The sequence below is a fragment of the Crinia signifera genome, chromosome 2 (assembly GCF_055691185.1).
Source record: "Crinia signifera chromosome 2, ASM5569118v1, whole genome shotgun sequence".
Classification (NCBI taxonomy): Eukaryota; Metazoa; Chordata; class Amphibia; order Anura; family Myobatrachidae; genus Crinia; species Crinia signifera.
Genome location: NC_139218.1, coordinates 362629850 through 362652891, shown reverse-complemented (window position 1 = coordinate 362652891; position 23042 = coordinate 362629850). Strand labels below are relative to the sequence as shown.

The following is a 23042-nucleotide window of genomic DNA, read 5'->3' as shown; positions in this document are numbered from 1 at the left end:
AAATCGGGAGCCCGGATAACTCACAAGTACCGGGTTCAGTTATTAGAGCACATCTATATACCAAGTGGCTTAGAAGCCACACCCAAGACAAAGGCATGCATGGAAACCAGGCAAGGTGTATCAACCAAAACCTGGAGTGCTGATCCAGTGAGTACATAGAACATGAATAACAGCAGTGGCTGCGGTAGCAGCCCATGATACCTTAGGCCCTAGTCATGTAGAGCTTTTTAAAGCTATTAAGCCAATCTTGAAAGCAATTTGCCACCTAACAGGCAGCCAGTGGAGGAAGTAGAGAGTGGGAGTTATGTGGCTGGATAATTTTTGGTTGGTTAACAGTGTTTAGTTCTGGGGTAGCCAACTCCAGTCCTCGAGACCTACCAACAGTTAATGTTTTCCAGATCTTCTCACAGAATCACAAGTAAAGTAATTAGCTCCACCTGTGGATCTTTGAAAATGTTTCAGCTAGTAATGAGTGCACCTGTGCAGCAGCTAGGTTGTCTGGAAAATGTGAACTGTTGGTAGCTCTCGAGGACCGTAGTTGGCTACCACTGGTTTAGTTCTTACCAGCTGTAAGCGCTGCAATTGTTTTGCTGGGAGACCAAGGTAGAGGTCATTCCAGTAGTCTAGTTGAGATGATACAAATCCATGAATAACTTTGACATATCACAGGGATTCAGTCATAGCCAACTGAATCACAAGTCACTAATTAAGCTCAGTAAGGGAGCCATTTAGACATGTTGCTTTTTTAGTGGCTCAGGAAAAATTCCAATCTGCATAGAGCATTGAATTATTTTTGCAAATACAGGGCTAATTATGTCCATACATCCTATTAGATGCTCGGTATCCATATCACAGATAGTGGGACCCAACATTAGAGCAATTTTAGCACTGTCTTTTACATCCATTGTGTCAAAGTTGGTCCATGAAGACAAGTGGCTTACATTGGCAGGCTTGTCAGTTTGACTCTGCTTTAATAGCAATGTGGAGGTTCCAGCCTCCATGGCGGATACGTTATCTGCAAAGAAGTTTGAAAATTTATTGCATCATTCCTGGAAGATGGTTTTATCTGACTGCAGGCATGCTGGTTTGCAAAGCATCTCTCCACTACATAGAGAAGCTGAGAGGCCCATTGTTTGCCTGTATGATCTCATTTGACAGGAACGCAGATTTATTAATGGATATTGTGGATTGCTTTTCTTCATTATGCTTTATATGTTTTATATGGTTCTCTTCTAGGTCAACCTTCCTCCAACATCTTTCCATTTTATGTCCTGTTTTCTTCAGTTTATTAACACTGTTGTCTAACCAGGTAGCTTGATGGAGTGGTTTGTGAGATTTTATACACACAGGGGCGATATATATCACATCCCTAGTACAGTAAAAGACTAGGAACTTGGGAACAGGGATCTTCACAGACACCCGATATTGCAGAGATGTCCAGATTTTCTGCAAAAGCCTGGGGAGTGATATGCCTCCCTGGATGGTCATACCTGGTCAACTCCATTGTGAAAGTCTAATTTGAGGGCTTGTCACTGAAAACTAATCATTGAGTGACGGTTTATTTTTTACATCAGAGACTTCTAATCCAATCTGAAAGATAAGATCAAGAGTGTGAAGGAATGTGTGAAGCCCATACCATTCATTGGGCACATAACAGTTTGGTCAAGGCATGAAAGCTCATCATCAACCCATGCATTGAAATCCAGAGGATGAGCCATCTCTGCTCCAAAACTAGACCAGCAACAATGTCAGCAATTACCTGTAGAAATATATATCCATCTCCAGTCGAACTTCTCAAACCTAATCCTGTCGAACTTCTTGGAGCAATTGCACTCAAATAAGCGAGTATATTCCATAGGACGGACCCTAAACGCACCAATACACGGCGCTACGGTGGGTGGGCAGGAGATTTGAAAAATCCCATTCAAAAGAATGGGGGAGGCTGATTGGCTTTGAGAGCTCTCTCAGCCAATCAGCGGCCCCCATTCTTTTGAATGGCAGTTTTCAAATCTCCTCTCCATCAGCAACTCCCACAGCAAGTGCCAAATCGCATGCAACCCTCCTGAGGAGCTGCCGAGGGAGTTGAAGGGAAATCAGGTCCTACCTGTCCCTCGGATAAGTCAGACCTGTGTATGGGGACCTTAAGTTTTAATGCTTTTTTAAAGCAAATGTACACCTCGCTCCCATGCCGTTCAATCTTGAGTTGTGGATGACAGCTTCCAAAATAGGTGATGCATTTTCATGTTCTTTTTCATTAAAAAAAAAAAAATTCCAATTTTTATTAAGATATTGCAGAATGTTTCTAATAACATTGTGATTTAATTACCGGAGATTTCTTTAGTTTAGATTGAGGCATATGCTTCCTTGTGTAGAGTCGTGTTACAAAACAAATTATATTTGTGTTTATCCAGATTGCTTATCTACATACATAATAACAAAGGTCTCTTAGAGGTGGGAATAAATTATTTTACTGTTCTATAAAATTGGTTAGACTACGTATTTTTTCATTTTTTTTAATAACTGTCCATAAATCCCAAGTCAATTGGATTTTCTGCAGATCACAGTTCAGATGAGTAAAATATAGAGTAAAATATAATTATTCTGTAAATATTTTTCATTTTGAAAATTTACTCTAGAAATGTGATTTGATGCAAATTGCCGTAATAATTGTATATTTGCTCTACATAGTTTGCTACTAGCCTAGTAATTAAGCTTATAGGGGGACATTTAAGCAATTAATGCAACATTCATATCTATCTATCTATCTATCATTTATCTCCTATCTGTCAATATAAAACAATCCAGCATTTTTAGCCTTACTTTTAATATTAAATTATACACTTAATATGAAATATATTAAATGTAACAAATTGACCTTGATATATCAAAATATGAAAATATGATCTAAACAGTTTTCTTTCCCATTATTCAATTTTGTGTATTATATATTGAAAGTTTTTTGTTTTGCCGGGTGAAATATTTCTTTACGTTCTTTACGGGAGATGTATTAATGCGTGGAGAGAGAGAACATACCCACCGATCAGTTCCTGTCATGTTACATGCTGTGTATGGACAGTTAGGTGCTTGGCATCTCTCTTTACAAGCCTTGATAAATCTCCCCCATTGTTACATATAAAGCAGCAGGGATTATACATCTCATGCTTGTTTATAAATGCATTTCTTTAGTATATACAGTATTAATTCACTTTAATATATGCAGAATATTTCATTTTAACAATCAAAAGACATTATACAAAATGCAGAAAATTTCAAGAATAAAAAAATGTTTTTTTTTTTTTTTTTAAATGAATTATGGGGTTGATTTATTTTAGAGTAAAATGCTGCCAAACATCACCATGATGTTTGACTGTGTATATATTCACCCATGATGGTACTCTCAAAATCGTTACATTTCTTGGGCATCTCTAGGGGGCGCAATAGTAGCAATATTACTGCCCAAAATGCCCTATTCCAGAATGGCTTTGCGAGGGGGGGTTTGCGGCACTCCAAGCTCCTTGGCAGAATATGCAGTTGAAATGCAATGATGCGGTGCCCGTCCTAGGTCAGCACTGGGCTGGCAATATACACGGGGAGGGGTTGCGGCGGCACTCGCAAAAAAAGAAACCACACCAGGCGGATAACTTCACCAACGTTTCAAGGCTGGTTGCCTCTTTATCAAGGTGCTCACAAAAACTTTGGTTTTGAAGTTTTTGTGAGCACCTTGATAAAGAGGCAACCAGCCTCGAAACGTTGGTGAAGTTATCCGCCTGGTGTGGTTTCTTTTTTTGCGAGTCCTATTCCAGAATGGCCCATTGCAGTTATCACATTTAATTGAATTGCCTCCTGTACAGTTTTGTGATACTTGTCTTTTTTGTTAATGCTTATGGAATACAAACCAGATCCAAGACGTACAAGTACTCCCATCTCTATATTTTAATGATATACCCTTTACAGCTCAAGATTTTAATGATATACGTTTTACAAAAATGTCAAACAGTGCTGCCCAAACCAGTCCTCAACAATTAACAACAGTTCATGTTTTCCAGAACACCTGTGGATCTGTAGAATGTGTCAGTTAGGAATGAATGCAGCATATGACAGTTAGTAATGACTTAAGGGCCCCATACATCAGCAATTAATTGTGACAATTTTCAGGTATGGAGATGATTGCCACAATTAATTTTAGATGTGTGGGCTCCCCCTTTTGGCAATCCCAATCAAAATCCCCAATCGATTGCTTAATCAGGTTTTTAAACATGCTTAATAATCTGGTATTATCCGCAGATCTTTTTTATATGTGTGGGCATTCCCAATTCGTCTTCTTCATCTATTTACATTATGAACAGCTGAAATGACAATCGATTGGGGCAATTTCCAGATATGAAGATGCAATCTTTAGATGGAAAAATCTGCCGATCACTGAAATAAATCTGTAATGTGGGGGCAAAGTCAGATAGATTGTAAAATCCATTTATCTGGCCAAAAAATCCCTGGATCTGGAAATCCATAAATTGTGATTGCTGATGTATGGGGCCCATAACACCTGTGGTCTGGAAAACCTAGGTAGCAGTGGCAGCTCTTACCCTTTTGGAGGCGGGGGCTACTGCAATACGTGCCCCCTCTCCGCTGCCGCGCTCCCCACACCTTCCGGTCTCGGCCACCGGTCCCCTGCACGGCCCAAAGCATTTGCAGTAACATCATACGTACTGTGCATGTGCTGGCCCAAGCCTCCATGGGTTGCCTTTGCCTTTGCAGCAGCCCCCAGATGCTTAATCAGGTTCCCGGGTCCAGTGCATGCGCAGTATGGTCCGCGGTACTGCGCATGCAGTACATGCAGAACCAGTTTTGCGCACAGAGAGGCATCCCCAGAGGGAGGGAACACCTCCCAATGGGACTGCTTGAGTGACTGGCAGGTCGGACTTCCATTTTACCTGTGGGGGGGGGGGGGGGGGGGGTAAAAACCACCACTGCTAGGTAGTCTAAATCCTGAGCCGGTAGATCTCGAGGAGTGATTTCGCCAGCCCTAGGTTAGAATATTTAAATCTTAAAAAATCTATGCCAATGTTTAAATCCCGTATATACGCTGTCACTTTTAGCATATTTTTCTGAAGTGAAAAGCAAGATATATTGCTCAAACACTAATTGCTAAATAATCATCCGAAATGTCAAACCTCCTGTGGTCCAATTAAAGAACTTAATTCATTGCCTGGGCTTTCGGGAGTAGGATGCGATAACGCTGCGGTTATATTGCTGCCTTGAAACTGGATTGAAAGTCAGAATGTAACTGTTTTACTGATTTTCGTTACAGCCACCATATAACTTAGTGAGCGTCCTTATACTAAGCACAATATATGATGGATAGCCTTCATTAGCTTCTCTTCTCCTGTAACTACATTTCTTTTGACCTCTATGTACTAAAGTCCAAGACCGTACGTTATTGCTTACAAAGGGCCTGAGGCAGAGATTGGCGCAATGTTGCTGTTGTATGCAGTAGAGTGTGTGTTTTTGTGTTTCTCAGGCCGCAGAGAGGTATACCGTGCCCAGGGCCGGCGCCACCACTAGGCAGCTCTAGGCATTTGCCTAGGGCGCCGGCACCTGGAGGGCGGCAGTTCGCCCCTCACCCCCAGCGAACTGTGTAAAAAAATTGCTGCCCCGGCGTCCCTGCTGAGTGCTGGTGCGTGCAGGGGTGTCCGTGCCGTAGGGGTACCTGCGGCGCTGTCATGTGTATAAAGCTGGCTGCGGCTGGCGGGGTCCCTGTAGTGAATAGCAAATAACTAGCGCTATGCGCGTGGCGGCGCGGGAAGCGCTAGTTATTTGCTATTCACTACAGGGGCCCCGCCGGCCGCAGCCAGCTTTATACACATGACGGCGCCGCAGGTACCCCTACGGCACGGACACCCCTGACCGCCCCAGCACTGCAGGGATGCCGGGGCATCATTCCCCATCTGAGAATAAGGAAATGTATTGTGCTAATATCAGAAAGTTATATATATTTTCAAGAACAATCACTAGGAAGAGACAGAAATTGACAAGGATAGACTATAGACTAATCAAATGCATCAACCAGTGATGTAAGTAGGGTGTCACCCTTCGAAATGTGTCACAGAAATGCTGACTCCATCTCAGTGATAGGAGCCTGGTACTGCAATGTATATTATGTGCAGAACTGGGCTACCGTCACAGTGGGTGCGCTAGCAGTACAGCCAGATGAGTCTCCATGGACAGCTCAGCAGCCCTGGGATTGCAACTCCATACAGATCTGATGTGGCCCTGTCATCTGTAATATGTACATAAAGATGCCTTGATATAAACAATGTATTACAATCTATTATTATGTGTTTTTTTTTGCAGGACCAGAAGGTGCTTTATTTGAACATTCAGTTGAAACCCCACTAGTCAGAGCTGATTCCTCTAAACAACTCAGGTACTATACTATACAAGTGATACTAACCTATATAATAATTGTGTAAAGCCTGCCTCATCTGCAATACGCATGTACAGTGGGAGCCTGACCATACACCACATGGAGCAGAGAGAACGTACAGGAAACACACTATAAAGAAACCACACACAAGCCACAAGGTGTGTGCGGCAGTGCCAGATTAAGGTCTAAATGGGCCTGGAGCTGAAAATGATCAAGGGCCTATTATGGGCAACAATATCTATATATATATATATATATCTTATATATTTGGCTACATCTGTCACTCAAAGTGTGTCTGAAGCTGTAACGCTGGGTGGAGCCTCTGACTCACATGACTGACTCACATGACAGAGAACCAGCCCAGTGAGCCCACAGACAGTGCCAAACACCCTCTGCCTCTCCATGTTACACAGCAAAGACACAGCTATTCCCAAGACACACCCGGTGAGAGCCCCATACCTGTGACCTCCCTCACTCCCCCCCCCCCCCCCCCATTCACGGCATCCCCACGATTAAATGTCACATGTAAAACACTGACATGGCTATGGTCGACAATGAAAAAGGCTGACAAGATTTATTTTTCACTTTTTCAATGTTTTCATATTCATTCTCATGTGTCGACATGGACACATGGACACCAATGAAGTGCCACACTTATGTCAAGTGTGACAATTTTTTCTTGTGGCGATTCGCGGCACCCCCCCGCGACCCCCCTCCCGCGATTTGCGGCCCCACCCCGTGACACACCCCCCCCCCCTCCTGCGATTCGCAACCCCAGGATTAAATGGCACATGCAAAACACTGGCACGGCTATGGTCGACAATGAAAAAGGTTGACATGAGTTTTTGAAGATTTATTTTTCTTTTTTTGAATGTTTTCATATTCATTCTCATGTGTCGACATGGAAACCAATGAAGTGGCACACTTATGTCAACATTTACATGTGTTGAACTTTCTGTTTTGATTTTTTCTTGTAGCAATTTTTTTCCAGTGACAACTATGTGCATGTCAACCTAGACATCATCAACCAATTCTTTGTATAATATATAACACCTGTTCTGTTTTACTGTAGGTGTTTTAAGTCAGATCTTTTACTGCTACTATTACTGTTTATGTAAATGCATTCTGAATGACAGCAACATCCTACCATCCTGCTACAAGAATATATATCCAACTAGGTGATTCATCGCGCCCCGTGGCCCCCCCCCCCGCAATTCACGGAACCCCGCGCACCCCCCCTCCCGCGATTCACACCCCCTCCCACGATTCACGTCACCCCTGCGCACCCCCCCTCCCGCAATTCTCAACCCCCCCTCGCGCAATTCACGCCCCCACCCACACTTTGCGGACCCCTGCCCTCTCCCGCGAATTCGCGGACACCTGCGCCCCCTCCCTCCCTTGATTCACGGCACCCCCCGCGCCCCTCCCGCAATTCACGGCACCCCTAAGCCCCTCTTTAGTCCCCCGTATACTCACACACCCCTATCACTACCCAGCTTCCTGATCTCCTGAACCGTAACTTCCACCACTGGGGAGTCGCTGACGTGTGTTGCCCACATACCCCTATCATGCCTCATAGCCCAGCCTCCTGCTCTCATGCACCCGAACTCCCACCCAGTAGGAGGAGACACTGACTCAGGGCCACCATCCTGTACTGCCACGCTATACCCTCACCCACTGGCAGAAGCTGCACAGTATCTCCCACCCTCCTCTTTAGTCCCCCTTATGCCCACACACCCCTATCACTACCCAGCCTCCTGTTTTCCTGTGTCGTGACCTCCGCCAGTGGGGAGCCGCTGACTCAAAAACACCCTACTATACTATTGCACACACACACACCTAAACAACATGCACACACAGCCCGCCCCCCACACCCACAAATGTCACTGTACCATCCACACTATCAATGTACATCTTACTCTGTAACCGCTTTTTAATTAAACAAAACAATACACACCCCCTTCCACATCATATGCTCTCTATTTAACACATTTCATCTATAGCTCAAGTTGCAATACAGGCATCTTACATACAATTCTAACCATCTTTCTCATATACAAATTTTCACAAATTAGGGGGCGCAGCCCCTTACGACGGTGTGAAGAGCGCCCGTAGGGCGCGATGAATCACCTAGTATATATATATATATATATATACATATATATATATATATATTTGCTTGTTGCCATGTGGGATTACATGCTCATTGCCAAAAGGGAATACATGCTCGCGGTAACTGGGGGACAGCCGGCGTCGGGCAGAAGTGACAGCCATTGACAGCCAAGCAGAGAGCGGGAGGCTGCCCGGCTGTATTCAGAGCACTGCAGGTGCTGCTATTTGAAATAATACCCCTTTCACACCAGAAAATGCAGGGACTTACCCAGGAATATGGTCCCAGGATCATGCAGGTACATTCTAAGGGTGGCCCCTTTTACACCAGCCTAGTCCCTGCATTTTCTGGTGTGAAGGGGAGAGCCCATTAACCGGCTATATCGGCTATATCTTCTGAACCAACTGACCCATTTACATGAGACCAGTATCATATTGAAGAAATTTCAAATGGTTTTTGAATGTTCGGAACTGGGTGGGGGTCAGAATTAGCAGGTCCCATGTTATCCTATAGGGAAAACGTTCCAGCTTTGCCCGGTGGTATCTCCGCTTCCCGGGGGGCTAGCGACATGTGGCTGGGCTCGTTGAAAAGCCCTAGTCCTCATCTATTTGGAGAGTGGGCCTGGAGCTGTAGCTCCATCAGGCCCATTGTTAATCCAGCCCTGGTTTGTGGGGGGGGGGGGGGTGGGGGCGTTTGGCGGGATCAATTTAAAAAAATTAAATACCGTGAATCAGGCTTACCTACTTTTAGGAGAAGCCCAGAGAAGAGACTATCAACAGCACTTTTGGGGGCCGGGGCCTGATCTCACAATTTGCGTAATTTTATCCCCGCCCACTCCCAGAAAAGCTGTGAATTGTGGTATTAAACTGTGTGCCAAACTACAAAAAGTTTGGGGTCTTTTGAATTGCGCCATCCTCAGTTGCTATAAGCCACTTTTTGAGGGTGTACTTGCAGGATCTTATAAGGCTTTTCCTGTAGCCTCCTGCCAGCTCCCGCATCTGATATTGTGTGGTCTGATTCCCTGGAGGAGAAATATGTTTTTTTTTGTACAATGCTTCGAGGTGCAACGCCTAGCAGCTGTCACCAAAGAGGAGGAAGTCCCGGCCCCCAGATAGGGTGCATAGGCGAATCTAGGGGGTGGTCCGGGGGTGCACCGGACCACCCATTAGCCCATTTTGTAGCTGGGGATGGGGCTTTCTAATGAACTGTCTCTAGCCCCCTGGGAACTGGAGATACTGCCAGGCAAAGCTGGAACGTTTTCCCTATAGGATAACATGGGACCCGCTAATTCCGACCCCCACCCAGTTCAACAGCTGCCAGTTCCCCCTTCTGCATCACTGAAGCTCGAGGTTGATCTCAGTCGAACCCAAATCGCTGGGCCTTCAATCTGATACCAGGCTGGATCCATATGGGTTAATTGGTTCCAGGGATATTGAGGGTAAACCATTTTTTTTTTTTTTTTTCTTAAATGTAATTTCATGACTGTTTATGTTCTTTGAGGGCAGATTTCTCTGGAACCAAACAGCCCAGTTTCACGGGACCAAAATCATTCAAAGCCAACTTAAAAGTTCTTCTTGTAAATGGTCTCATGTAAATGGGTCAGTTGGTTCCGAAGATAAAGCTGGTTGGTTAAAGGGGTGGTATGGAGAGGGGAGTGGTTGTCTCTCCCCCTCACACCAGAAAATGCAGGGACTAGGCTGGTGTATAAGGGGTCAGCCTGGGAATGTCCCTGCATGATCCTGGGACCATATTCCCGGGTAAATCCCTGCATTTTCTGTTGTGAAAGGGGTATTATTTCAAACAGCCGTGACCTGCAGTGCTCTGAATACAGCCGGGCAGCCCCCTGCTCTCTGCCCAGCTGTCAATGACTGTCACCCCTGCAGCTTCTGCTCCAATTATTCTCCATGCTTTCACTTCAGCCCGCCCCCCCCCCCCCCCCTTTAATCATGTGGTGCCAGCGCCCAGCGTGCTCCCCCGACGTCACGCACAACAACAGCGCGCACAATATTTCAAATGTCCACTCGGCTAGAGGGGACACCAGGAGGGGAGTGGGAGCGTGCTCTGCGCTGCGCTCTGCTCCTCTCCCCATAGAAGCAGCTGCACCTCTCTCCATCTCTCCCTGCAGCAGCAGCGAAGGCTCATATAAAAATTTACAGTAAGTGGCACTTTTGGGGGCATTATTTAAGGGATGCTACAAGTGGCGGTATGTGGGGGCATTACGCATAATGTGTGGCTTAATATGTAAGGGGCATTACGGTGTGCAGCATCATGTGTAAGGGGCATTATGTGTGCAGCATCATGTGTAAGGGACATTATGTGTGCAGCATCATGTGTAATGGGTACTATGGTGCGCGGCATCATGTGTAATGGGTACTATGGTGTGCGGCATCATGTGTAATGGGTACTATGGTGTGCGGCATCATGTGTAATGGGTACTATGGTGTGCGGCATCATATGTAATCGGTACTATGGTACCATCAAGCAAGAACCCTCTAGCAATGAGCACGTAGGTAAGCAGCACTTATGTGGCAAATATGTAATGGGCATTACAGTTTGTTATATAGTATGTAATGGGCATCATGATGTGTGGCACAATGTGTAATGGGCATTATGGTGTGTGGCCTTATGTGTAATTGGCATTACGGCGTGTGGCTTAATGTGTAATGGGTATTACGGAGTTTGCTACAATGTGTAATGGGCATTACTGTGTATGGTCTAAAGTGTAATACCACACCCCTTTTTGTGATGCCACGCCTGCTTCCCATGAGGCCATGCCCCCTTTTTACCACGCGGCTATGCCGTGCAAAGGTCCCCCTGCTGTTGTGTCTAGATCTGGGACCACCCATTACCATAATTCTAGATTCGCCTATGATAGGGTGAAACAATTAAACACAAGTGGAGGTGGCAGCACTCTGGGAACAAAGTATCTATTCCAAATGATTGGGATGCTTCATCTGAGGAGTGAAACAGACTAATGTTCTTAAGCTGCGTACACATGGAGAAATATGATCGCTGGCAATATATTGCTAGTAATCCTATTGCTCAGTGTTTTCCGTTTTCATCTGCGACCAGAGATGGTCCCTGATGAAAATGACACACTGCCAGGAGAAGAGGCAGGGGAAGTCGCTGGTTGGAGGAGCATGATCCTCCAACCAGCGACCATTAGTGGGCTGAAAACGGGAGCGTGCACCCAGCGATTTATCACCGGTGCACACTCCAATCGCTGGCAATATGGTCGCTCAGCGACCATATTGCTAGCGATTTTTGCCCGTGTGTACACAGCTTTAGGCAGTGATCAAGAAGGCAATGACTGTGGGCAGGATGTTCAAGAAGGGAAGAATAAACTCAATATGAGGGTTACAGGGGATGGTTACATCCCACGATGTATGAGTAACCTGTCAGGAGACTTGAGGCTGGATGTCTGTACAGTTATGTACCAATGTGAATCATTGGAATAGAATTCTAGTCCTTCTTTAATGGTGGTGTACCACAAATATCAGGGAGAGGCACATCAACAATTGGCCCTTAGAATATTGCGGGGATTTTTTTAATTCAAAATTAAGAAAGATATGAAAAAAAGACAGAGAGATACTAACGGAAAACCTGCTATAACAGACAGAAATCTACTCCTAGTGTGCTAGAGCAGTGGTTCTCAACCTTGGTCCTCAAGAACCCCCAACAGTGCACGTTTTCCATGTTACCCGGCAGGTGCACAGCTGCACTCATTATTCACTGACACATTGTAAAAGATCACAGATGGACCTAATTATGTCACTTGTGATTCTGTGGAGACCTGGAAAACGTGCACTGTTGGGAGTACTTGAGGACTGAGTTTGAGAACCACTGTACTAGAAGACGGGGCGAATGCTGAGAAAAGTATCAAGTACCCGGTTCAGTTTCTTAACAGTCAGGGGAGATTTATCAAAGCTTGGAGAGAATGAAAGTAGAGAGAGATAAAGGAACAACCAATCCGCTCCAGTCATTTTTCAAACACAGCCTGTAACATGTCAGGATCTGACTGATTGGTGTGTGGAGATCCATGTACAGTACTTAGGGGATATAAGGAAAGATAGAGAAAAGGGTTCCCGGCTTAAATGGTCTACAGTGTTTAAATAGACCATTAGATCAACACCAAAATGTCAGTATGCACAAGGTCGACAAGCAAAATGTCGACGTGAGAATAGTCAATATGAATTTTTTCCTGTTTTATTGGATGTCAATGTTGACACCTGAGCATGTGGACCCCCAAATAGTGCAGTGCGCATCGTTCTATGGCCCGGTGCCTTGCTCCCCTTCCACTGCGCTCGGCACAAATTACCATTCCTGATCGGAGACAACGTAGATGGTAAAGCATAAAAAAGTTTTACAAAAAATTGCAAAAAAATCATGAAAAACGCATGTCGACATTTTCATGTGTCTACCATTGTCACGTCAACCTATTGTGAATGTTGACCTTGTGCGTGTTGATCATTTCTCAATGAAATCTATAGCCATCTCCTGCTTTACAAAGATATCTGGCAACGCAGGAGCTGCTTTTTCTCCTTGGTAACTGGAACATTAGTACATAGCCCCCTTATGTTACTCCACTTTATCTCCCTCTAGGCTTTGATACATCTCACCCCCACTCTTGGAGGAATGACAAATCTTTAGGTTGGAGCAGTAGTTATTCTACTACAAAGTCGTGACCCCTAGCCAAGCCCTGTCTTTTTTGCACTTGATTGGTTGTAAAGCAAATGATGTCAAAATCCAATGACATTGAAGCTCTTAAGCCCCCATACACTATGTGATTTGGGCACAATTTCATCTGATTCGGATGAATCGGGCCGTGAAATAGCACAAGTAGACATCTCGTCTGACCCGATGCGTGGAGACTTCTCTCAGTGATTGTCTGAGAGACGTCTCAGCCAATCAGTGGCTGCCCATTCATTTGTATGGCTTTTTTTAAAGTGCACCCCCTGCCCGGCACCCTGGTTCCATACGCAGCCCTACCTGCTCCCTCTGCCATCCCCTGGTCCCCTCGCAGGCGTCTCCGCTTGCAGCTCCCGGGGAGTTGCATGTGATAAATTGCATGCGATTGCCAGAACTGCCATCTGGGGGGAACTGCCGGGACTCCTGTTCTAGGCCCAGACAGAAAGGGGGCCCAGGACTGGAGTCAATCAAGTATAATTTGTCATAAACAAAGTTCACTTTTTCTCTTGAAGAAATATAGAGGTAGAGAAGGGCGGCCAGTGCTGCAGGTACCGTAGGTCTCACCAGGCAAGCTAAGGATTTGTTAAGGGTGGCTGGCTAAATTGGTAGCCTGGGCCCACAATTAATGTGACTGGCACTCCACTATATATATAAAATCTCCTGGAGTTCATGCAATGACTTCTCTGGCAGTGAGAGGATTCCCATAGGAGGCAGTATCTGCTAATCAGACACAGGACAGTCAGTCTCTGAAGGACGAGCTTTCTACCCCTGGGGCTGCCAGTCTGGCCAAGACTAAAATAGAGAGTGCATCCAGGAGGAAGCCACTCCTCTGCCTTTCCATCATCACTACCCGGCTTCAAGGGGCTGCAGCCAATGAAGTCTCTAGTAGACATGCTTGTGCGCATACACTAGTCTTCCAGTGCTTCCCAGATCCATTTAACGTGTGTATTAGATTTGGCAGACACTGCAGTATGGGCAGCCGCCATCAGACTGTAGAAAGCGCAGCCTCCTCCATAAAAAAGTTTAGGAGCCGCCACTGTAGGCCTCCATTTTGCAGGATAAAAAATAACTGCTTCAACTGTGAATGGGCAGTGGGGTACGGCTTGGGAAGAGCACAGCCAAGTAAGAGCAGGTGGGTTAGTGCAGGACTTTTCCACTTGAGACAGTGTTCACCATAAATCATCATTCACCAAGCCTTGTCCATGTTTTTTCATCGTAGACTTGTTATGTTTATCAGACAATACTTTATGAGCTGAAAGGTTAAAAAGGATCATTAACATTATTTAAACACGATAAGCAGAATGACAACATCTGTCCTCTGACAAATTCAATTACTTTCAATAGGGCCTTCGACTTTTTTTTTAATTATCTTAAGAGTCGCTGCATTATAAAACTGAGGTCATGGAGCTTCCTGCTTATAAATCTCTGTCAAGTCTTAGCCATAGAGGTACTGGAGTGTTCTGTCTATTGACAGTTATCTCTGTAGAGATCTGTCTGTGTTTAGTCTATGTCTAGATTGCAGTGATAGCAACATCGCAATAACATAATCAAGTTTACCATGCCAACATATACTGTATTACAATTACTTAATGTTGCATAGTGCAGGGAAAAGTGGACAGATAGCTCCGTGCCTCCATCTGATGTACAATATGGACGAAGCCACTAAATTACTGTAGCTTTCAAACATGCCCTTATAACCCATCTCTTCTTCGGTTTCCTCGAACAATCCAAAAATATCCAAAAATATACTGGTAGGTTAAATGGCTCTCAGCAAAATTAACCCTAGAATGAATGTGTTTGCGAGCACATGAACAGTATTAGGGACTATAGATTGTAAGCTCCACTGGGGCAGGGACTAAACTAGAGGCTGCCCTCGGCATTGCCTGTGTTTTTTCTTTCCTTTTGCTCCTTTGTTTCTCCTTTCCCCCTATGTCTGCCCCTCTCAATTCCCCCTGCCCCGTCAATCTCTCTCTCCTGCCCCTTTCTGTCCCACCTGCCTCCTCAATCTCTTTCTCTCCCACCCCTCAGTCTGCCCCCGCAATCACCCTCAGTCTCTATCGCTCCTGCCCCTCATATTTCTCCCTCCTCTGTTTTTCTTCCACTTGCTTTTAAGTCCTCCCCCACATGCCTCAAACACACACAGCAAGTGAACAGCGGGCAGGGCCGCCGCCACCACTAGGCAGGTTTAGGCATTTGCCTAGGGCGCTGGCCACTGTAGGGCGGCACTTTGTATGGAACCATGACCACTGCACCCACCGTGGAGCCAGGTTAGCGGTGCCCCCCCCCCCCCCCCATGGAGACCGGGTCAGAGGTGACAGACTGCCACCTAGCCAGCCCCCCTCCCCTACACTCGCGGTGGGACGGTCAAACCCCGCCCCCTGTAGATCACGGCATATTTATTGGCTGATTGATTGAACCATAGGTCAGTATGTACAAGTGATATATATGTGAATGGCATAATTCACAGATATATCACGTTTTCTATGCAACGCAGCCAATAATAATCTAAAGATATATCAGCGTATCATGCTGTGTGTACAGTGATTTGCCGACTGCCCGTACAGCCATGCTGGGAGCCGCCGGTGATTGCCAGCTTAGTGATGTCAGTCCCAACAGATCGGGCAGTGTGTATGGAGAACATGCTGCCGATATGTCTGTAGATATATCTTCAGATCAGTTGATCTGCAGATATATATACTTGTGTGTACCCATCTTTAGGGTCATTCGGTTGCTTAATATTACAAGGAGATTTGACAAAACGTAAACACAGTTGTGTACAAATAATTCATCATAAACTACAATTCAGGCACCCTCACTAAGCTTAGTCTACATAGGAACGGAAAATAATTTATTCACCATCCAAATGAATGAAAAAATATTGAAAAATAAATAAAATAAAAAACTAATTTCACATCAATAGGGTGAACAAGATTGAACTAATGATAATGGAAAAGTTATTGAGTAATATTGAGTATTATTCAATAAACTTTACCACAGAGCATTTACTCTCACTAGAAACCCACTGAGGCAAGCAGGCTAACAAAAAGGCAGTCCACTCTCTCCGTCATACCCTTGAAAAAGCTTTTAGCGAAACGCGTTGGTGGAGGGGAGCAAGGACACCCTTACTTTTACAGCCGCCCCACTTCTCATCACCCTGAAACCGGACCAGTCTCCAGAATCATCCCCTTAATCCGGAACCAAGAGGCATCACTTCCAAGCCCACCAGGTAGAGCACCTCACCACATCAGGAGCTCCCTGGTTTGGAGATCAACATCTCTCCTAATACAAGCCTTTACAACTGGCAATTCCATACGGGACGATTATCTGGAGGCAATATAGGAACGGACACAGGACACTTACGGCTGAACTGTGGGTGATTATCCTTGCTCTTTCTGTTTACATGTGGTACCCCCAACTTTTTAAATTGATACATTTTATTATAAAGTATTTTAAGAATTTTTCCTAATAAATGTCATAATACATATTACACCTGTTGCATGTTTTTAGCGAGCGCGGTCTCAACCCCCCTTTTCTCCATTGCACTCTCTCCGTCATACTGATATATAGGAGGAAATTTACTAAAGGAAATTTGTAAAAAAATAGGTATATTTGTATTTAGAAATACACTTATTTACTTACATTTACTATCCCCCCGAAAATACGGCAATTCGTATTCGTATTGATGTGCTATCAATACGAATACAAATTGCCGTATTTTCGTTATAGTAAATGTCAAAAATAAGTGTATTTCTAAATACAAATACACCTATTTTTTACAAATTTCCTTTAGTAAATTTCCCACATAATGATTTAAAGAATAATACTGTGAAAATGGTTGTCAACCATCGAAAAATGTGGGAGGTTCTCCCTGCCCTGCGAATAGATGTTACTGTGTAACATCCATTCACAGCCCCCTGCGAGCGAGTCGCCCTTGTGAATGAGTTGCGGCAGCCAACCATTCGCAAGGCGGGGTTTGGTTGATTCGCAAGGGTGCGAATTCGCATCCGAGTGAATTAACCAGAATGACCCCTTTAGTATGTATAGTTGAGGTGGAGTTAATTGAGTAAGTTGGTTCTTTTTTTACTTTTTATAATTTTTTTACATTTATTTGGCCTTTCATGGCGTACCTGCATTGCTATATCGGGATGTATAAATTCGAACAGCACCACATCAACGGTCAAACAAAGTATTATATATACATATCGCTTTACCTTTTGCTATTTTTCTGTTATTTATATAGTTATTTATATTCCTTTAATCGCCGCTCATATAAATGGGCTTTGTTATTTCATACCCGTCTGCTCTGAATCCCTGCCAACATTTGTAAGGTGCAATTCAGCAGCTGTAGCTTAAATTGTTATTTATTATAGATTTCGGTCTTGATTACAGTTTCTTATTTTTATTTCTTTGTGCTAATTTTATAGCTTTTACGTTGCTACTCAATTATGTTTGACACTTTTATGTGCCGACTAATGTGTTGGAGCAGAAGCTTTATTGCGCCGAAAGTTACAGAACTCTGAATAAATCAATTGCCTGGATGTCTCCAATAGTATCTTTGTGTTTTGTAAGGTAAAACGTCTCATTTCTGGAGCTTGCTAACGGAATGGGCGGCAACAGACCCACTTACAGAAAACATGTCACATTCAATTATCTTCCACCTTGGAGGAGTAGTAACAGCATCTTGTCAGAAAACACTTATAATTATTACCTCTTCAAGACTGATGGCAAGCTTTTTTTTTGTCTGCTGAAAAAAACAACTTACATGAATACAGTAGCACTGTTTTATGTCATACATAGATCCATTACTTAAGGTCTGCGTTGTGGATGTCAATAATCAGGGCTGCCATCAGGAATTTTTGGGCCCAGGACTTATTTCCAGTCTGGGGCCTGGGCACCCCCATCCTCACTTGACTTACCGCAACCCGGCTCCCAGAGTGCAGGCTTCTTCAACTCAGAATGCCGGTGGCCAATTAAAATGCAGCATCGGCTAATGAGGCAATCAGAGCTCGCGTACCGGCAGTCACTCTGATTGGCTGCCAGTACACGAGCTCTGATTGGCTCAAAAGCTGATGTAGCATTTTAATTAGCCACCGGCTTGCTGGGTTGAATAAGCCTGTGCTCCTGGTCCTGCTTTATTCAGTGCACTCAACAGTTGGGGGGTTGCGGTGGGCAAAATGAGCTGCCCAGGTCCTTCCAGAGGCTGGGACAGCCCCAGGCAACCCCCCTATTGGCAGCCCTGTCAATAATATTCTTTGTAATAAAATGTTCAGATTACATGCACCTGCATTTCCAGTAGGCTATCAGTCAGTAGCGCAAAATCACCTCACGTGTCCGGCAACTTTATTTCAAACGCTGAGGCCAAAATATACAAAAATACATGAACGGCCAACTTCAAGATTCAAAACATTGGAAGCCTTAAAGGAAGGAGAATGCATAGGCTAAGATGCTAATGATGACAGACTTCTCTGTTCTATTGTAGGTTATGTTATATAAGAACAATGTTAGGCATTTCCTTAACCTTCCATTGCCAACATTGTTTTCCTTATGCTCTAACATTGCCAACTATCATTTTTTTTTAAATCGTAAAACGGAAGAAGTAAAGGCTAGCCTTCGCTGTCTGCATGCAAGGTGATTGACACCCTGCATTTATTTGGGGGCGGTAACCCAGCATTTTCTGGGAGTGCCCCAGAAAACGCAGGCATTTCCTGGCTGTTGGGAGGGAGGGGTGATGATGTCATCAGCGGCCTTCTTCTCCCCACAGCCTTCGCAGTGCTGAGTAAGTCTAGACTTACTCGGCTCTTGCGAACAGGGGTGGGCACGCATTCGCAGCTGTGCAAATGGGCGGGATTTCACTTGTGCGGGGGGGCATTTACCTGTTCGCTGGGCTCCGAGCACTTGCAGCCCAGAAAGCAGGTCTGAATCAGGCCCTAATTTGCTGCAGCTGTCCAATTAGCCCCAATACGGGACACTTATCAGGGATTATTCTTTTTGTCCCTTTTTTAGTGTTGCTATTTCTAAGTTTTTAGCATTTTGTCTTTTGTCCCAATTTTCACTTTTTGTTTATACTTTGCCTTTACTGAGAGCATGATCATTTCACATATGGATCAATGATCTATATTTTTGCCAGTGTTCAATCAGTATATCCTAAAAATATTTTGGAATTGGTGCTCGGGTTTATTTGCACTCTCCGGCGAGTTTGGACGCTCAGGGATTCGGGTGTTCAGGTGCATTCAGGCACGTTGGGATTCGGGTGTTCTGGCGGGTTCACCCGCTCAGGTGTTTGGGTGCGCTTTGGTGAGTTCGGGCGCATTAATGGATCCGGGTGTTCAGTGCATTCGCTCACTCGGGTGTTTGGGTGCGTTCGTGTGCCCAGTAGAGTTTGGGGGCTTGGGTGCATTCGCGCAGTCAGGTATTTTGAAGTTCCAGCGCTCAGATGCATTTAGCCACGTTCGCGTGCTCAGGTTAGTTCAGGCATGCTCGGGAGGGGTTTGGGCGAATTTGGGTGCTTGGCTATTCGGGTGTTTGATTGCGTTCGGGCGCGTTCAAATTCTTGGGTATTTGGAAGATTGGGCGTGTTCATAATCCCAGCTGTTCAGGCGCAATTGGCTGTTCGGGTGCTCTAGAATTTAGGTGCCGGATATTCGACCACGCTCGAGCGCTCAGGAATTGGGGTGCTCGCGCATGTTGGGGCGTTTCAGTGTTTGGGTGTTCGGCCTTCCAGACGATCAACGGGAAAGCAGCGGCAGGGGGGTGGTGTGTAGTCAACGAGGTGAGCAACTTGTGTGTGGGGGATCGACGACGACGCACACCTACATGTCAGTGGCATGCGCCGGCAGCTCAGCTCAGCCCATAAAACTTCCGGCCAAATTAGCTGAAATTTTTCTGAAATCTTAAGATAAATGTCAAAATGTGGGGGGGAGTTCAAGGTAAATCTTAAGATCACAAATCTTACTACTGTGTGGGCACTTTTAGAATTTAAGAAATGTGATAATTGGGAACTGGGCAACTAGTGGCTCTTCTCGTCCCAGTGTATCAGTATATAGGTTCTCCAGCCTAGGGGTACATCTATATGTATTAATGTGCTATGTGCGATTACTTTTTTCAGATTGGAGTCACCTACACGATCTTTGACCATGGATGCACCAAAAGGAGTTTACATAAAGGCGCAGACTGGCGAGATTGAAGCTATTTCACGGAGGGATATTAAATTACAGAGCAGCGATGGAATGGTTTGTGAGCTTTCTATGTTTTTGGTATAATTGTATATTACATGTACTGTATGCGCTTACACGTCAGGTCACACCACGTTTGCCATATTCTCATCTATGGGATGGAGGCAATAATAAAATGATAACTTTTCTCATTTATGGCAGAGAACAGAGATTGCAGTTTATGGCAATCCAATATTATATAGGGTTAAGCTGTTGGATGGAACAGTTAGGGTTAGGTGGCTTGGGTTAGGGTTATGCTATGGAAGGCGACATTTAGGGTTAGGCTGCTGGAGGAGAAAGAATTGGAGTGGAAATGAGATCGTCCCCACTAAACTGCAAACGTCCCTTAAATGTGCCATCTCCATCTTTTTGGTTTAATTTAAATAGTGCAACTCTTCCACATGTACCCTGCCCACCTGCAGCAAGGAACACCCCGGCTCTGCACATCTTCTCAAATCAGGAGAAACAGCAACATTTTCTTATATAATGGATAATGTCTATATTAAGGTTATTGCTCTGTATATGAACCTGATTCAGAGACGGATGCAGTAGCGGCAATTATTTGCTTCAAGGAATGCACAAACAGTTTAGTAAACCCTTACTGCCATCGGCGTGAACCAAAGTGTGCCATACTTATGCTATAGTTTGAGACAGCTTCTGCGATCCATGGGCGGTTCAGGATGGAAGGATATAAATTCTTTGCAAATATAAGAGAAGTCATGGTGGTGTCATGGGCGTGTATCGGAATGCAGGTGCAGTCTCGTTTGCAGTGCCGCAGCCATAGTGGTAATACCGTACCTGGGAGTCTAGGCACCAGACAGGGGCTGCTTGAGGAGTCGATAGTGGAGAGATGAGATTCACCAGCGCTGCAGAGCAATGCGAAGATAAGAAAAGCTTGGGTCGTAGGGCTTGCTCAGTCCTTTGCATGCCAGTACACAAGGGGAATAATTAAACTGCCCCTTGCATATCTTCACACTTCAGAATCCGCAAGAAACCACTTCTGCTCATGATCTTCATGCAGCCCCGAATCACGACCATGTCTTCCTCCAACTCTTAATATAAATAATATTTTTACATTTTGTTTTTTGACTACGCGGGGAGTTCGATCTCTGTCGCTATTTCTGCCGGTGGAAAAGTCGGCACTCACCTAATTCAAATCGGCCGTTACGGCAGCATTGAAGGCAGTCTCTGACAAAACAGATCCGACTTTAAAAAAAAGTCGAATTCACAGCCGTTTTCCGACAATCCGCATCTGTTTTCGCCGCTCCGTGGACTATCAGACACTCAACAGCCGGAACATTGAATTTCAACAGTCGAGTTACTGTCAGATCAACCGAAAACAGCCCGGGATTCCAACTGTTGGGACGCTTCGACAGTTGGAATCCCTAATTCAATACCCCCCAAATCTTTAATATTATTCTAGATCAAGCTGTTTAGTGTTGTACAGACTTTTTTAAAATTGTATCTAATGCACATACACCAATAGAGCTGTATCTTTTGTTGTTGTTGTTGTTGTTGTTTTATATCCTAATACCCTTTCTTTTCTTCTATAATGCAGGTGGTGCTGGATGCCGAAAAAATATTTATGCCCAAACTGCCTCAAGGAGCAAAGACTGGGTCGGGTGGCAGCTCTCAGGAACTGTACGAAATTTGTGTGTGTCCAGATGGGAAACTCTATCTGTCCGTAGCTGGGTCAGGCTCCACCTGCCAGGAATACAGCCGTGACTGCCAGTGAAGGACTTTTCTAAGCCAGTGGATATCAGCCGCGCATTTTATAAAGCCCGGAGACTTTCAGCTGTTTGTTTGAAAAACTCTATAAGGATTTAGTTACAAAGAGTACACTCGTGTGGGAGGCTTATTTGTATTTCAAAATATACTTTTAAAAAAGGATATTTCAATATTTTTTTAGCCACTGTAAAAAAGCACAAGTTAAATCTGACTTGGAAATGAATCGTCATCCGTTGGTCTCAGCAAAAACCAGAGAACTAAGGGCTGTAGAGCGCAGCCACCTAATAAAATGAGTATTTTGTCGCGTCACTGAACTGTTAATTGATTGAAAACCATTTCTCCTAATTCAAGTATATTTTAGCTTCTACTACAATTTTTTGGATTAATTTGATCTCAATGACCTGTTTCAAATATTTAAAAATGAATCGGTGCCAGCAATATACTATGCAACCTGTCCGGCAGTTACACATCTCCTGGTTTGCTGTTATCATTGTATGTGATATTGGGTTGTATGTTTTGTATGTATGATCTTTTAGTACTTGGATTGGTGGAATTTTTGTTAAGATGTGGTGGTGCACCTAAGTTCTCATCATTCACGTAAGCTGACCTTCATTTTTGATAAGAGTTTACAGTGAAAAAGACACCATGTAATAAAAACTCCTTTATGCCCTTAAACACATTGTGAGAGTTTTAGTGGCGGAATTTAGAAATGTTATGGTTATGAGTTTGATCCATTTTAAATACTTTCATTTTACAGAAATGGAGCGGGCCTGGGATATATGTGTGTGTGTGTGAGGGGGAGGAGTAGGATGGGTTATATGCGTGCGAGGAGGACGGTGCTGGGGTATATTTCTGTGATGGGGAGGAGTAGGCTGGGGTA

The 23042-nt window shown here is 44.5% G+C and overlaps 1 protein-coding gene across 2 annotated transcripts in view; it reads left to right on the top strand.

The window, feature by feature from the left end:
• The window catches only part of SGCG (sarcoglycan gamma), a 242880-nt gene extending 220053 nt beyond the window's left edge, over nt 1-22827 (top strand). For both annotated transcript variants that reach the window (XM_083169917.1, XM_083169916.1), the window contains 3 exons: nt 6352-6424; nt 20329-20452; nt 21993-22827. In XM_083169917.1, the coding sequence (XP_083026043.1) occupies nt 6352-6424; nt 20329-20452; nt 21993-22169 (374 nt within the window). In that variant the 3' untranslated portion in view covers nt 22170-22827. The remainder of the gene's footprint in view (nt 1-6351; nt 6425-20328; nt 20453-21992) is intronic.
• The last annotated feature ends 215 nt before the right edge of the window (nt 22828-23042 follow it).